Raw genomic sequence first — 17,574 nt, 5'->3', positions numbered from 1 at the left:
AAGTACATTATTCTAGATAGATAGATATTCAGACTGAGGTTCCTAATATTCTTAGAATTCCTGGATCCGCGGGGGTGGGTTTTTCACAGGATAGATATGATGCTCACTAGGCTTTGATTGCTCAGGGGTGGTCCGTTCTAATTTGAGAATGTAGGCAGAAATTGGTTTGACAAATGTAGAGGGGAGGTAACCACAGATTGTATTACAAGAAATAAAACCTGACACTTAGCAAAGTCACTTGAGCAGAGAATACCTTTGGTTTATTTTGATCAAGATTAGAACGAGAACATAGAACCGTTTCAAGAGTCACTGAAGTTCCCTGAACCTACTGATCAATACTACTGTATGGACTGATGTTCTACTCATAGTAAAATCTAATTTATCGTCATAGCGAGTCCGCTCTGCATGCCATCTGTGAATGGCTCACAAAGACAAAATGGATTAATTACACATTTATGTGTCCATGAATATTAAATGAAGTCATGAACACTCTAGAAACTGATTCTTCCAAGGAAACGAGGCAACCAATGATTATTGAGATGAATTCACTTAAAATTTTAAAGCCACTTTGGAGAATAAAATCTGTTTTAGATGCTCATTTAATCTGTAGTGCTGAGTAATGAGGAGGGCTGAGACCTGGAAAACAAAATAGATGACTACTTAGTGGATTTTATGTATTTAATCTCTGCTCTAATGCATCACAAAAAAAGTTTAAGGAGCCTTTTCATATTTTACCTAGAGGTTTTTGTGAATGTGATATAACCAAAGTATGTCAACCCATATACAGTTATATGCATGCATTGGGAACACTTCAATTTCCATTCCAAATGAAGACATGAAGAAAATGTATCAAACTTGTGTTATTCTTTTATAGAAAGTGAAGAAAACTGAATATTAGGCTGTTCAGATTAAAAGCAGTTTCTGCATTCTTCTTTACAAATGTAAACATTCACTGTAAAAACTGAAAAATATTTCAAGATTTTGCTTTTCTTGTATCGCTAAACTGATATTTAGATTCCACAATTCTTCCAAGGTCCGGGGATTGGGCTGACGACTCCATAATATCAGTCTTGTTGGTCGGGAACCCAAGCATTCACTGGTGTGTTTGGGGTCGTTGTCTTGTTGAAAAACCCATTTCAAGGGCATTTCCTCTTTGGCATAAGGCAACACGACATGAAAAAGGCAATGGGATCAATTGTCACTATTCATGATTTAACATAGAGAAGGCAAAACTAAGGTGGCTTTTGTTGGTTTTAAGGGTGCAATTGACTTTTATCCCTACCCTAAATGCAATTTTCAATACGTTGCAGGAAATCATGTTGCTACCCAAAAAATATCAGGAGGGCTGTGGATGTGGTAATATGAAAAGGGAGATCCTGTTCACAGCAAGGTGGATGACTCGCCCATTCGAACAAAGTTAAAGGATTTAAATTTAGATCTGTTATGGCTGTTGTTGCTCCATTGAATTGAAGCCTATTGCTGCTTGATAAAAATGTTGCCCTCATAATGTTGCTACATAAATTGATCCTCTCCCCACCAAATGTTATTTTTTTATATTGGTACATGCACCCTGGCAGACTGAATTCCCACGTATTTGTTAACAGTAGTTGGACATTTCATCCAACTACTCCTGTAGACTTTAATGAAGTTTGCCTGCAAATGTTACGTTCCCGAACTTCGACCAACGTTCTTTGGTCTTATGGCCAAGCAAATGTGGGTAAATTTTCCCATCACAAGCATGACCATTACCACCAAAAATGAAATTGATGGTAAACCCAAAATTTGAGCTGTCATTTAATGGCAAGACGTGTTCCAGCAATAAAGAGAGTTAACCTATCGCTTCTGTGTTGCCTACATTTCGAGAAGTGAAGCATAATCTCCCCAATGAGACACAAATGTCAAAAACCGACAGTGGTTTTGACCCTTCCCCATTCTATCACATTGGGAAAAAAAGTTTTGGCTTTAAGTAAACTTTACTTTCTCATGATTCGGCATATACAAAAAAGTGATGGTGTTTCTTTAAAGCTTGGTTGGACGTGTAATTCCATTAACCTTTACGGGTTGCGTTCCATGTCAGGGAAGGCACTTGGTAGCCTCCAGGAGTCCTGTGCGCTGGTCTGACTCATGCAATTTGAAGGTCACCATGAGAACATAATGCGGTAACATCATCCTATTGTGTGTGCAGTGTGCGATGGATCAGGAGATTATGCAGTAAACGTTCTCTCCATTTTCACTCTCCTGACATTAATAAATGAGTAATGAAAATATGTGAGAGAAGATCAGAAGATGATGGAAAAATAAGAGCATGTATTATTATTTTTCTTTATCAAGCAGACGCAAAGATGTAATAGAAACAGTGATATCTGATATTTAGTTTATTCAATTATATAGTGCCGACATTACAGAGACCACTAAGCCATTCATATCAGTCCTCGGAAAGGAGATGACGAACCAGCGTCACTGCCATACACCAACATCACTACCAGTGTGAGTGCCAATCGGATTGTACAGTTAACTTTTCCTGGCAGAAATATGTGGGCTGCCATTGTTTCCTTATAAAAATGCTTGGTGCATGGATTCATCTTCAATTACTAACCCACATCTAATATGTAGAGAAGGACTTTTGAGTTTTCAGATGTGTAGGTGACTTAGAAAGTATTGAAGCCAAAGGGTTAGGATATCAGCCGGGTAACTATCATTTAGAAATAGAGGTTGAGATATGACAGCCCTCATACACCAGAAGGCCAAAGTCTCCCTTTGCAATACAAGATTTCACTTTTCCAAGAAGGCTTTTTTTAGGTGTGTCTGTAGGACTTTCTGTCCATGCATCCACATTATTCATTGGGGCAACTAGCAACATGCTAGGTGAATTCGTATCTCTAACTGCTTTACCTTTGACAGCTATGGCCTTAACCAGTGTTTTTCGGCTATGGTTGCTGGCAGTACCTTGAGCCTTGAGTCTTTTTTTGGCCAATAATTGGCCTGTATATGGGTCTATAGCAGCATCTAGGGTTCCATGGAACCTGAGAGTTCAGTTCCTCCAGAGGATTCTAGGGATTCCTTGAGCAATTTGTGCCTCTTAAGTCAGATTTTTTTTTTACACCAATGATCTTTTTGGCCATCATGGTGATTTTCTCTCCAATGGCCAGCACTAATGTACTGTGAGCTGTGGATATATTAATTAGGACCTGAATGTTATTTCAAGGGTTCCCCCATGTTAAAGAGGTTGAGAAAGATTGGTCTTGACCAATGACCAGGAACCAGTCGGTGTTATTCCCAGCCATGTGATGACCAAGCCAAACCACAAAAATCTTCTCCAGGCTCCAGTGGTCAAACTATTTCTTCTTTTCAATCTGCACTGATAAGGAAAACAAAACCCTTTGCTTACAGTGAAAGTTTATTTAGAAGAGGAAAGTTACAAAGTAAAAGAGTAGATTTGGAAAAGCAAAATATTAATCAGCATCAAGACCCTCAATATAGTGTATAAAAGTCATACAATTTTTATATAGCTTAGTACAGTTTTACAAAACTAAATGTTTTATATTTTCATGTTTCAGCTTAGAATAAAACAAAATATGAGAACAATGTACTAAATAGAAGCCTAAAAGGTCCATACAAGTAAACAAAAAATGATTTAGGTGGGTTAATTAGGTACAAGCCGATGCTTACATAAACTGGGAAATTTGGCTCGGGGATTCGTATATCGATCACCATGGTCCTAAAGGATTATAAGAATTCTAGTTGAGGATATTGTTAGTTGCAGCACAGGAAATATTTGATGCTATAGAATACACAGCGATAGAGTTTGAAGATTGTTGTCCTTTAATCAGTCCTCTAATCAGTCCTCTAGTGGAAGAATAGTGCTTTGTGATTGTCTTAAACACTGCTCATTTTCTTATGCCAAAAATTGCTTATAAAAAAAGTATCAGCTCTCCGACAGTCCTGGAACAGCGACATAGATTTTATTGTCATTGTAAAGAGCGTGCAACTGGGAATCGGGCCAAAATGCTGAATGGAGGAGAAGTGTATATACACGGTATAATGGTAGTAGCACGCTGTATACTCTTGCCAGAAAAGATAAGGCGGCCAAGTCTGATAAAGAGCTTAAAATAATAAATGGACCACAGGAAAAAATAACTTTTTAGGAGATAACAATTCAGTAACGAAACACTCGAATGGAAGGGCAGAATGCTGAATCTGTGCAGCTTTTATTTAGGATCCAACTCTAGGTTGAACCTGGCCCAGGCTCTAGCCCCCCCCCCCCCCTCTCTTTGGAGCACCCTCTGCGTTCTTTATTTTTTTCCCATTTTGATATACAATGGGTTGCATAGTCACAGGTCTTTGTCCTCCCTGGTTGGCAGATTTTAAGGGGTCTATTTATAAAAGATATGTGCAAACTACGGCCTGTTGGGATGAGCAACAGTTTCCACTGAAAGTATTCTAAATTTTTTCAACTTTTTAGGCAGTGCAACTAAACAAAATTATTCAACAATCCTCTAAAAAATCAATAATACCAGATCGCTTTTTTTTTTTTACACATAATACAGGGGGTCGGCAAACTTTTTGGACTACTCCATTTCAGGAGGTCAAGAAGGTACTCTAGGCCAGAAGAAAGAAGGTGTCCAAGGAATGTTTTTTTCCAACTGTGACTGCAAGCAAGCAGCCTCAGTCTTCCGCTCATCCGCGGTGTAGTCTCAAACGTGTGCACGTGCTTGGCATCAAAATGCCCCTTGAGATTCGACCGCTTGAAAGTGCTGTTGGGTGTGGTTGCACACTAAACACAAGGCTTTGTTGCCGCGCTGGATGAAAAATAATGTCAGACCATTCGGGGTTGAAGACACGACGTTCAAAGTCAACCTTTCGGAGACTGGTAGCTGTGCGTTGCTTTTGCTCTTTAGGCATGCTAATTGGGGTTACTGTGTGGGAACTCGATGATATCGCAGGAACTCGCAATAACACATCAATTCATTTAGGCCGGATCCAACAATAAATAACTAAAGGCCGGAGTTTGCCTACCTCGGATATAAAACAATGGATCTTTGTATTACATATATGGTGATTGGTTAACAATTACACGTTGTATCTTTAGTGGTATTCTCTGTTCTCTATGCGTTTTGCAGCATTTAAGTTCCTTCCTTCCTATTCAGAAGAACATAATCTTATTCATATAAACAAATCATTTGAACAAAAATAAAGCAATGAAGTTTACGTACAGTTGTCATCTTCGAAATATTATTATTTTTCCTTTCTCTCCCCTAGCTGGCTGCACTGAAGTCCTCTCACAAATTGGCTCCACACACACGCAAGGGGGATAGGAGGTTTGAGGTAGAAACCCCTTTATAAAGATAGAGATGTCAATCTCTTCAAAAAGGATTCACCACATATAAACGTATGTATGCTCGGAGCATCTATCATTCCTTCTGTCAACACAAGGAGTGTAGCCTGGGTATCCTTTGCCTTTCCTTCACTGAGGAATTTCTTTTCCACATAATTTATCAATTCATGCCAAAACTCTTCATCCATCTGACACTAGTCTGGCCTGTTTGTCAAATTTTAAAACTTCTTGTGGCCCCTGAGCTAAAAAGTTTGCCCACTAATGATTAAAAAAATTAAGTCACTGAAACATCCCCTGGAGAAGAACAAATTACTGCCAATGACACACATGGACCTGAACTCATGGACCTGAAGTGAATGTAAGATTCCATTTTATAAGAAGATCCCTAAATATTGCAAGGATCAGTAGCTCATTAACAGGTGGAGATGTTCCCTGCAGAATTCTGCTGTTGGCGAAGACTTGTTGACGTACCCCTTGGAGTGCTTGTAATCTGTAAGCATTTGGGCTTTTGCAAGGTCAGGCTGGATCTGTGTCAGCAGCATTTTTATCCGTTAGAATGCAGTACTGAAAAGTGTTCTTGGGGAAATATCAACCTGACCTGATATTTCTCCTCTTAGTGTTTTTTTAAGATGGTGTCTGGTGTGTCCAATTCGAACCAGTTTTTGGACATCTGCATATGTCTCTCTGCTATCAATAAATCCTCTGAAAAAGCAGTTACTACTGCAAAACGGGTTAGTATTAATATACAAAAAATTTTTTTGCAAATTATGTAGTGATCTTAAGCTGATGTGTTGAATATCCTTTTTTAATATTGTAAATGTTAATGTATAGTTTTTTGTGATTTTTATTTTAATTATTTTATTTATAACATCCCCCCCATTTGGGAAGTGAGCGTTTTACTTTTGTATTCTTATAAAAAGGGTAAAAAGAAAGCTTTTTGTTGTATACATTTGCAAATACATATGAAGGTGTACTGCTTATTAAAAAGAAAGTAAGGTTAAAAATTGCCAGCAGGCAGGGTCTTTATTGTAGAAGGGCCATGTCTCTTCTACAATAAAATAAATGTACATGTTTGCAGTCACCCATTTTCCACCACCAGCATTTTCACCTAGTCCTCTTCTGCTTTGTAATCTTCAGTCATCTTGATCAGCCAGACCAGGTTGATATGACTCCCATGGCCATTCCCGGCCACTAAATTCAGAGATTGTGCAGCTCAGTCAAAATTATAGAATAGATTGCAAACAAGCAATTAACCTCCCGACCGTTAAGCCCGACCTTGGTACGAGCTAAAAAAAAAAAGTGCTATAATGGTTAACCTCGAGATTTTCCGTACATTAAAATCCCCACTTACCTGGTCCCGCTGTGCTCATCCAGCGTCGTGTTCGTGTTCCAGCGTCGTCCTCCGTCAATCGTCGTCCATTGATCTCCCTCTCCAGCGTCAGGTGCCTTCTCCTATACCAGCGGGACCGGTAAGAAGCCGGAACACAAGATGCCGGCCGGCTTCTTACCTGGTCCCGCTGATCATTCCGCGTTGTTCTCCGACCAGCGCCGGATGATCTCTGAAACAAGAAGCCATCCGGTGGAGAAAAAAAAGCCGCTCGGCTTCTCCCTGCGTGCTCGATGACGTTGGCGCGTGTGCGGGAAATTCAAATTCAAACTCATTCATTCATTTTGTATTGGATTCAATACAAACTCCTGTATCCAATCCAATACAAAATAATACAAAATAAATACAAAGTATATAACTTAGTTTAGTTCTGCTTCATTTTTAGAGGTTTCCTATATTATAGCAAATCATTTCAGGTTTTGGCACACTTTAATCCACAGACTACAGACACGAAGTGATTAATCTAACATTAATCACTGACAATCACAGTTATTCTTTTTTTTTTTTTTAACACAAAGGCAATATTTGTTTGGACAAAGTACAAAAGCAAAAATGCTGTTTTGATTGTTTAAAGAACAAACAAATGTTTCACGTATTTCCAGTACTCTATTGTCTTCGGTAGCTTTGATGTCTTGCTCTATTACATCCAAACATACATCTCAATAAATGGACACAGTCTGCTGGATATGAGAGTACGACACTGTCAGCGGCAGAGGAAAATCACAGAGAATGTTGGGACATGTCATGTTCCAACGTCGGTAAAATGCATTAAAGAGTTCAATTTCTTTGTAGAAGATAATCTGTAGAGACCTGAAGCTTACATCTATCTCAAGTGGTACAGCCAAGAGACTGCAGACAGTAAATTCCCCAGAATTGTCATTGGTTGTAATGACAAAGACCGCATTGATAATCATAATAAGAAATGCAAAGCATCCTGCTGTCATGGTGGTAGTTATGCAACGGTCGTTGATGCCAAACAAGTGACTGAAGCAGAAGGTCCTATGTTGCCTAATTGTTCCAGGTTAGAGATTAATAAAATATTAAAATCAGGGATAAAGTACAACAGCCAGACTAGAGGAGTTTCCTGATGGATTGCTGCCCATGTAACACTCTGATGACAATCTTTTAACAGTTATTAAAAAACATATAGGCAGCATATACTGATCAACCAAAACAGTAAAATGTGTCTAATATTGTGTAGGTCCCCTTGTTTAAAACAGCTTTGGCCCATCAAGGTATGGACTCCGTAAGACCTCTGAAGATGTCCTACGGCATCTGGCACCAAGACATTAGAAGCAGATCTTTTAGGTCACAATGCTCAGTTGGCCTGACTTCTTGCCATAGTGCATTCTGCTGCCATGTTTTCATATGTAAACGATGCACACGCATCTGGCTATCTGCAGGATCTAAAAGATGACATGATGCATTATATCAGGCTACCTTCTACCATTGCTCCATGGTCGAGATTTAGGTGCCCAGTATGGGCTATTTGAGCAGTGGAAAAGCACTCTTACTGGTCTACACAGCCCCATAGGCATCAAGATGCAATGCACTTTGTGCTTAGCTGTTCTTTCCCAGCTAACATTAAGTTTTTCAGTAGTTTGTGATAGAATAGCTCTTCTTTGGGACCAGACCAGCCAGGTTAGCCTGCCACCTCCAAAGCATAAATGAGTCTTGCATGCCCATGATCCAGTCACCAGTTGTTCTTCCTTCCTTGGACCACTTTTGTTAGGTACTGATGAATACATACTGGATACATCCTACAAGACCTGATATTTTTGGAGATGCTCTGACCCACTCATCTAACAATTACAATTAGGCCCTTGTCAAAACATCAGTCAGATCCTTACACTATTTTACACTTTTCTTGCTTCAAACTTATCCACTTTAAGAACTGACTGTTTGCACATAGAGTGCAGATATGTTCCTCTTGCTTTAGATTGTGGTCCCTCTAAAAACAGGGTATTTACTCTAGTAGTTCAGTCTAAGGCTGGAGAGGATACACTTTAATCAGTTGAGCTGGGTTATCCAGCAGACCAGGAATGGATCTGGTACAGGATTAAAAACATTCGCTTCAAATAGCCAATGGTTTTTGAAGAAATCCATTTCAGGTTCCCTGAAGAAAGTGTACCTTCTCCAGTCATAGAGAGTTTTAATAAATCAGGCCCTATGCCTCTTACATTGCTGGCTATTGGGAAGAATGTCACCCTTACCAAAAAGATCGTTGGTGTCACTGACCTGAAAAGCACAAAATGCTCATGGAACCCCTAGCAACCTCTGGAGTAACCCCCGTCTAGGGGAGTATTTTTTTTACCAGGTTAGAAAGGTAAGTGGGACAAGAACTGTATTGGAAGGCATGGTATTGGAAGGCAAAGTACAGGAGCTTAAATCTGATTCTAAGGTGAAATGTAAGCCAATGAAGAGAACTACAAAGAGATGCAGCATATAAATATTATCAGCACATAAACACATATTTACACCCCCACATCATCATGTGAAAAAGGTAAGCACGGGCAAACAACTATTCTTTAATAATTAGTATTGTTTACCAGCAAACATTACATCTCCCGTTTAAAACAGACGTCTCTGAATAACATCCTTTTGCTTGTAAACATTTGATTTTTCATTAAAAAGTTCTGGAGACCAGTCACTAGGAAGAGATTTTTGTTCAGATTCTCTATCTTCCCCTATATCCATTTCAAAATTGTCCATTTCACATTCTGTCACGCTGCTGCTGTCTGCTTCATCATCACTACATCTGCCATCACGCCTCCGTCCATTGCAGTTCTCTGTGTCTTCCAATATCTTTTTCTTTTTTACCGATTTAATGACCAATGTCTTTCTTCTGTGTAAGACTTGCCGCACTGACATCTCTGAAACTGAAGTGGAGACTGGGGAGCAGAGAGGGAAATGATCAGGAATAGAGCAAAACACATTTGAACTTCTTCTTGACAGCGACCGTTTAATTGTCTTTAGCAGGAAATTTGTAAATGATTTACTCAATCTCCTGGAAATACCAGGGGGTCTGCAGTGACTGATGATACAACCAGTGCTGGTAAGGCAATTGGATTCTGAAAGTGGTCTTATTATTGGAGTCGACTGCAAGCATGACAGTAGATCATGAACGGTGCCTGCTTCATGAACGTCCTGCAAATACCTGGCCTGGAATTGGGAATTTCTTCGAACAATGACATCTGTACATGGCGATTCCCATGATGGAGGTGTATTTGAGCTTATAACTTCCATAGTGTCTCTTCTTTTAATTGATTTTGTATGTTTCAACTGTAGTGTTTCTCCAAAGATTTCTTCTGCATCATCTCCATCATCAAAGAGATCTGCAGATGCGTTGTAGCTTCCAGGACTTGCGTTAATTGGCGTCAGATTGTCATACTGTTCTACCGAACCAAGACCTTCGTCTTCCAATCTTCTCTCATTATCTACATCTTTGAGAGGAGAAGAGCTGTATTGCCCTGCAGGAAGGACATATTTGTTTATGTTTGTGACAATATGGTGAGAAAATTTGCTTCTTTTTCTTCCTGTAAATAAATAAGGTCCATTTTCATTTATCGGTGAGAAGGTCATATGGGGACAACTCACTGGGGAATACGAGGAACAGGATAAACTAACAATTGAGTCCTTTAACAACAAGTCATGTATAAAACTGTTCTGTGAAAGCCCTTGAAGGCTTTCTGATCCAGAACCAGCCAATGCCTCTTCAGAACCAGGATTGTCACTTTGAATAACTTCACAAGGATTTTTTGATGCAAATGTGTTAGATCCAGTGTCCCCCAAGCTGTCTGGGGTTGCAGTCTTTGTATGCGTTTTGTTTTTCTGACAAGACCGTGATATCAAGGCACCTGGTGTCTTAATGAAGTTATGCATAGTTTTGGAATGGCCTTCAGAAGGCTCTACCTTTTCGTTGCTCACAGAAAACCTATTTTCTTTAACACAGAAGTGAAATCTTTCTTCCTCTGAATTCTCAAGTTTTGCTATAAACTCACCAAGGCTTTCAGAGAATGGGAAGTCATCCCAAGTTCCGTTTTCATCCTGATGACTTTCAGCTGTGTGCGTGTTTTGGGATGTAAAATGCTTGAGGCAGGCTGAACAGTCTTGGCACTTGTAACTGCTTGAATTACAAATGTTTTGCAGATGGCTATGATGTCGACAGCTCACCCGTGAGGATAGACTGTTTGTATGTGGTGAGCTCTGACCGTGGACACGTGTATCAGTGTAGGGCCTGACCGTAGTGGATGTCTTAACGCCTAGAGGACTGTCCCTTGGAATGCAGAGTTGATCTTTAACAGTGACTAGAAGATCTTCAGGTTTTGTATTACTCTGAGCAAGGACGTTTTTTTCCTTGAATTTCTGCTCCCCCTCACAAGACGGCTTCTTGGACTCATTTGGCTGGCTCTGACTGCAGGAAGGCGATTCTGCTGATGTGTTCAGTGTGGGTGAGGATTCTAGGCCGAGGGATTGCTGCCAGTAATCTGCAAACTGGTTTCTACTTTGATGAAGGCTATGGCTACTTTCAGAATCTGACAAATCCCAGAATCCTTTGTGATCAGAATGCACAGAGAGCTCTTGTCCATTCTTTATCGAGCTGTTGCTCAATGTGAACTCTGCCAGATGATGGTAGCGTTTTAGGATGCTGGTGGTGGGGTCATTGTTTATAGGAATAATCTGACAGGCGACAAGGTGTGACAAGGACACTGATCTGTTGCTTTGCAGATGATCTGGGACCTGTTAGCAAAAAATAAATGCATAATTAACAAAACTAAAGCAGAACTCCAGCCAATACCTTTGGATACAGAAGGGGAAAAACTTGTTATTTATATTGCTGTATTGTCATTGTCAAACCAAGTCATGAGTTACTGGTAAAATTGTGACTATGGTGGACAGAGGTGTTAATCCCTTCCCTTCCGCTCCCTTTAATATTTTCCTTTAAGGTAAATTCATACCTGGTCCAGATCATGTAACTTTCTGATAGCTGATCTCAGAGCAGCGGTCGCCAAGAAAATTTTGGTGGTCCGTAGCTCTGGACAGTGCACCCCCCAGAAGGAAACCACTTTGGGGGGTGCGCACCGGCCAGAGCCGCGGACCATGTCCCCCGTACGAATCACAGACTCAGGGCAATGGGCAGGTTGTGTCTCTGGACAGACTTGCGAGGGGGGAGTGGGCAGGTTCTGGCACCATGCCTTTGGGACACACGGCTCTCCGCACACGCACGGTCTGGAGCCTGAAAATTTAGTGGTCTGTGGGTCCGAAAAGGTTGGCGACCACTGCCTCAGAGGACTAGAATATTCTGCAGACATGCTCCACCTGTTGGCAAAGATGTGAATGCAGCCTGAACTGCCTCTTCTCCACCTCCACATCGTCCCAATTCATCACATGGTCTCTCCTATATAAGGAAGTGACTGGCAACAGGATGTTTCCTGAACAAGAAGGTCTCCTGGGCTCTGCTTCCAAGTTCATGTCTGCATTTCCTGATCCCGACTCTCTGGTATACCAAACCTGGCTTTGTCTGACTACTCTTGATTGCTGACTTTGGTCCCATTCTGTCAGCAGTTACCAGCTACTGCATATGCAGGGGCTGCAATCCGGGCCACGCCCGCTAAAAAAAAGTCCATCACCCCTAGAAGGGTGTGCTGAAGCTGGAGGCTTGCGTCTTAAACTTTACACCCCATACACGTCCCTGCCAAGCGGGCAGGTAACACGGAGGGTCCACCACTGTTGCTCATTATGCAATTACATGTAATCAGTGGCTCAATTTTTTCTGTAGTTTTGGTAAACTCTGTTCTACCAATATTGTATTCTATAAAAAATAATTGTTTTCCAAGATAGAAATGTATAGGAATATTACCTTTGCAGCAAATATGAAGCTTCTGCCAATAAGACAATCCTCTGCCGCCTGAAACAACAGCTGTTCAGCTTTGTCCCATCCTGTATCACACAAAGGTTGGTTGGACCCCTGCAAATGCCTAAAAAAAATATAATTAAAACTAAGATAAAATAAACACTAAAATACATATATAGAATGGTGAGTGCTGATAAACCCTCCTCAAAATGTTCCTAGTTATCTTTTTATCCTTTACCAGTATGTCTGTCGGGAACAAAACTGTTGCCTAAATTAGCCAATGAGACTTATTTTTTCAATCTACACATACTCTAATCATATTCCTACAGTTTGACTAAAACCTTATTGCACCTTCTGTGCGAAGTTAGGAGCTCAATGCATTTCAGGCAGATCAACCGGTAATTTTATGCAGCAAAAAAATAGGAAAATATGTGTACTGAATATTCTTTTTCCCCAGACATGAACTTTAAACTAGAGCTCTATAATGAGGATAGGAAGAGAAGGGAAGAGTGACCTAAACTTTACTATAGTGATACTATAGATAGTAAAAAAAGTTTCAGAAATGGGTTTTGGATGTCTTGTGTGCTTCACATGCACTAATCATTGTTTATATCTGAACTCTAAGGAATGCAAATTCTGTTCCCTTGCAGATGGCCGTCATCTTTTTCTTTCTTTTCTTGTTCCAGTTTGGTTGTCCAGGCAGGGATTATGTAACTTCCTTGCGATTCATTCCTGGCACATGCAGGGGAAGCAAAAATGTGCTACGTATCCTGTCACTCAAAGTTAAAGCTGCACAAGCACAGCTCAGCTTTTTTGACAGCTACCTGGAGTGACTTTGCAGAAGGGACATCGCCTGTCCCTTTATGCAATAATAACCAATCCGATTGTGGAATTTGGAACTTTAGTTTGCTTATTTTGCCTAGAGGGTGACATACATACCTCATACATTACTACTCTGGTAACCAGTGCTTTCCTGCATTCAAGGTTCTATGCAGGCTTTCAACGTTATTGACCAACGCTGAAGGGGATCAACTGCAAGGGTAAACACTTTTCATCTCCTAGATTGTAAGCTGTTCGGGGTAGGGTCCTCACCAGCAGGGTCAGGAGAACAACCCCGCTTGGGGGGGGCACCAGTTAGAGCCACGGACCACGGCTACATGTAGCTGGGTGGTCATAAAGTGTAGGTAAAGAGGGTCAAGTAGAAACAAAGTAAAAAAAAAAAAGATACAACGAACAGATCCTCTACACCTTCTAACAGAGTTTGCAGGCTTCCCAGAAAGCTTTCTCTGTGCAAACAATGACATAAACAGTTGTTTCATGACTGCCGGGTGGCTATTGAAAAATGCTGGTGATGCACCCAGCTAAAAGGATCTAGGGAGAACGCTGATCACCTTTGAAACAAAAAATTTAGAAATAAAAGGGCTCATTCAGGGCAGCACAGTGGCTCAGAGGTTAGTACTCAGGCCTTTGCAGTTCTAGGTCACAGGTTCATACCCTGGTCAGGACACTATCTGCATGGAGTTTGCAGGTTCTCCCCGTGTATGTGTGGGTTTCCTCTGGGTACTCCGGTTTCCTCCCACATTCCAAAACATGCAGTTAGGTTATTGGCTTTCCCTCAATAATTGACCTTAGACTGTGGTAATTACATATGACTATGGTAGGGACATTAGATTGTGAGCTCCTTTGAGGGGCAGTCAGTGACATGACTATAGACTTTGTAAAGCGCTGCGTAATGTGTCGGCGCTATGTAAAAGCGCTGAAGTAACGCAAGTTACATGTGTTGTATGTGCTGCCAGACGAGGTACAAGCACAATATTGATATAAAAAAGCCCTTAATGTATCAGGTTGGGGAAAAGCCAGAAACTTGTAAACAGAATGAAACATTTTTATCAGCAAATCTTTAAACTACTTTCTCCCACAAAACAAGCGGGGATGTTTGTACATTCATTTACATTTTGATTGTCTCCGCGGTACATCTGAAATTACTTGGAAACAGAGAGCTGACATTTTGTTTAAAGCATCAAATAATATCTGTCATTTCAATGAAATGGTTGATGTTGAAACAAATGTTCTGTCTTTCTGCAGTCGTCTTTCTTGTTATCTGGCAGATTCACCGCCTTGCAGCGTGGTATCTGCAGAAAGGCAGAAGATGGTGGGTGCTGTTCGCTGCAAACCGAACAAAATAAAATCTCAATGCTTATTTAGAACCTACTCTAAAGCTCCAGCCTTCCTCTCAGTCTTGCACAATTGCACATGTTCAGCTGCTGTACTGAAATTACTTACATAATGTGCAATAGAAGCTGCAGCAAGTAAGACAGCTTCTTTTTCTAGCTCGAGGATGTCCAGCACAGTGTAGACCTGGGAAACCCCCAGTGCCACTGTCCCTGTCCTGCTCGTTTTATGTATTGCATTTCAGTTTTTATTCATGGAGGCTCAGCCTCTTACCTGTGTATAGGTGTGAATGTGTCCAGTACTATTGTATATTTTTTGCAAAGTTATAAAATGTGCCCAGTGTTACTGTATACCAGTTCATAGGTTTGAATGAGCCCAATAGTAACACATTACCGTAGCATAGATGTGAATGTGCCCAGTTTTAGTGTAATACCTTTACATAGGTGTGAATATATCCAGTGTACCTTAGCAGTGTGAATGTACCCAGAATTATTGTATTACTTTTGCAAAGGTATAAATGTGCCCAGTGTTACTGTATTACCAGTGCATGGGTGTGGATGTGTCCAGTATTATTGTTTTACATTTACATCAGTGTGAATGCTTCCTGTATTATTGTATTACCTTTACTCAGGTGTGAACATGCCCAGTTTTATTGTTTTACCTTTACATAAGTGTGAATGTGCCCAGTATTAATGTATTACCTTTAAATAGGTTTGAAAGTGCCCAGTATTATTGTTTTACATTTACATCGGTGTGAATGCTTCCTATATTATTGTATTACCTTTACATAGGTGTGAATGTGCCCAGTATTAGTGTATTTCCTGTGCATAGGTGTGGATGTGTCCAGTACAATCTTATTGCCTTTGCAAAGGTATAAATGTGCCCAGAGTTACTGTATTAACAGTGCAAAGGTTTGAAAAAGCACAACATTACCTTTGCATTGGCGTGAATTTCCCTAAATTTTGGTGTATCACCTGTGCACAGGTGTGAATAAACCCAATAGTACTGTATTACCTGTGCAAAAAATTGGCACTGCTTCCAAAAATCGTCTCCAAGCAGCTTCCAAACACTGTGATAATGTGAAGCACCTGGTCCTCGGCAACTTTCACGCACAGTCTGTATCGCTGAGGGGCATCTTGATATGTTTCTCCGCATTTCTGACACTGGTATCTAGTGGATGGCAGGAAATAGGTGAAGATTAAGCCGAATAGGACGAGGAGACCATTCCAGAGAGTCGGGACAGCTCTAGAAAAGTCTTGGAGCCGTGCGTGTGATGGGGTTATGAGTGAGGAAGTCATTATTAGGTCAGTGTAGGAGCGGAGAAGAATCCTAGAAGATGCCCCACTATTCATATCATTGATAAGGCTAGTTCCTATTTAATGTACAGTGCTGCATAATATGTTGGCGTTATATAAATACTGTTTATTATTAATAATAATAATAATAATAGGGCTACAGTAAGGCTTGAGTTAAGTTTAGTTCCCATTTACAGCATTTTAAAACACCTAGAAATTCACATATAACGATGATTTATTGAGGTGTATATATTCACCCACAGGAAGAGAGCACCTAGGAGGGAAGAAAAAGAGGGAGGGGGATCTTAAAGAGGGACAATTCCTCCAAATCAGGGCAGTTAGGAGTTAAAAGATGGACAGTCCCTCCAAGCAGAGATGATTGGGAGGTAGGAAGAGGGACAGTCTTTCTAAATCCTAGACTGCTAAAAGGGTATGAAAAGGGACAGTTCCTCCAAATCAGAGACAGTTGGGAGGTACGAATAGGGACAGTCCCTCTAAATAAAAGACAGTTGGGAGGTACAAAGAGGGACAGTCCCTCCAAATCAGAGACAGTTGGGAGGTATTGAGTTCTCTTTTAAATGAGCAGAAAGTAGGAGCAAGCCGAATAGGACGAGGAGACCATTCCAGAGAGTCGGGGCAGCTCTAGAAAAGTCTTGGAGCCGTGCGTGTGATGGGGTTATGAGTGAGGAAGTCATTAGTAGGTCAGTGGAGGAGCGAGAGAGCGGCTAGGGGAGTATTTTTCTATCAGGTCAAAAAGCTTTGGCTTTTAATGCAAATAACCGGTGTGCTTTAAGACCAAACTACACCAAAGATTTTCATGTGATTTTTTTCCTCCATATTCAACTGGAAAGTCCCGGCAATTCACCACAAACTCCGGTGACCAATCTTTCCAGAACTCTATTTGCTTACTTTTCTTGTGACGCCTAGACAAAAATGTGTCACGGCAGCTATGTGTACCTGGAATGACTGCACACAAATCAGTCGCAAAGATTGTGCTCGGATTGTATCTGTCTAGTGATCACAATAGCAAGGGAAATTCACAAAGCTGACCCCAGGCAGGACGATAGATTTGTACAATGTTGTGATGTAACATGATTTCTATATATTGTCAATCATAACATTGTAAAACAAAGGTATAAGTTGATGAATTCTCCTGCGCATGAAAGGATTTTGGTCACTGGAGGTGAGGTTGTGGTGCAGTTACTGCTTCCTCATGCCAGTGAACCACGGCCTTGGGGGAGACGCTGCTTCTACTGCTAAGCTGGGACAACAGACAGAAGACGTCCCGCTGCATCCCCCTTGTAGGAAACAGTAGTCCTTGAGTTGTTGGCCATGAACCAGCAAGATGAATCATTGAGCAATGTTGACAGCGTTGCAGATTTTTGTCTGAGATGATTATGAATGTTCACCTCACAAAGAAAATCTAGCATCTGTGCAAAGATTAGGAGTTAATTCAGAGGAAAGGTGACATTGGCGTGCAGTTACCGTTTCCTTACACCCGTGAACGGCAATAATGGTTGACATGTAATGT

The 17,574-nt window shown here is 40.8% G+C and overlaps 1 protein-coding gene across 1 annotated transcript; it reads right to left on the bottom strand.

Annotated features, from left to right (window-relative positions):
• Positions 1 to 9,244: 9,244 nt before the first annotated feature.
• On the bottom strand, positions 9,245 to 15,918 carry LOC140323998 (uncharacterized; the record flags this gene model as incomplete). Its single annotated transcript, XM_072401526.1, is given in 3 exon segments — positions 9,245 to 11,462; positions 12,583 to 12,700; positions 15,763 to 15,918. A coding segment is annotated over 1 exon segment (1,311 nt). The 3' UTR covers positions 9,245 to 9,293.
• Positions 15,919 to 17,574: the final 1,656 nt, after the last annotated feature.

Source organism: Pyxicephalus adspersus, chromosome 1 (assembly GCF_032062135.1).
Source record: "Pyxicephalus adspersus chromosome 1, UCB_Pads_2.0, whole genome shotgun sequence".
Classification (NCBI taxonomy): domain Eukaryota; kingdom Metazoa; phylum Chordata; class Amphibia; order Anura; family Pyxicephalidae; genus Pyxicephalus; species Pyxicephalus adspersus.
This window is presented reverse-complemented; position numbering and strand designations above follow the sequence as displayed.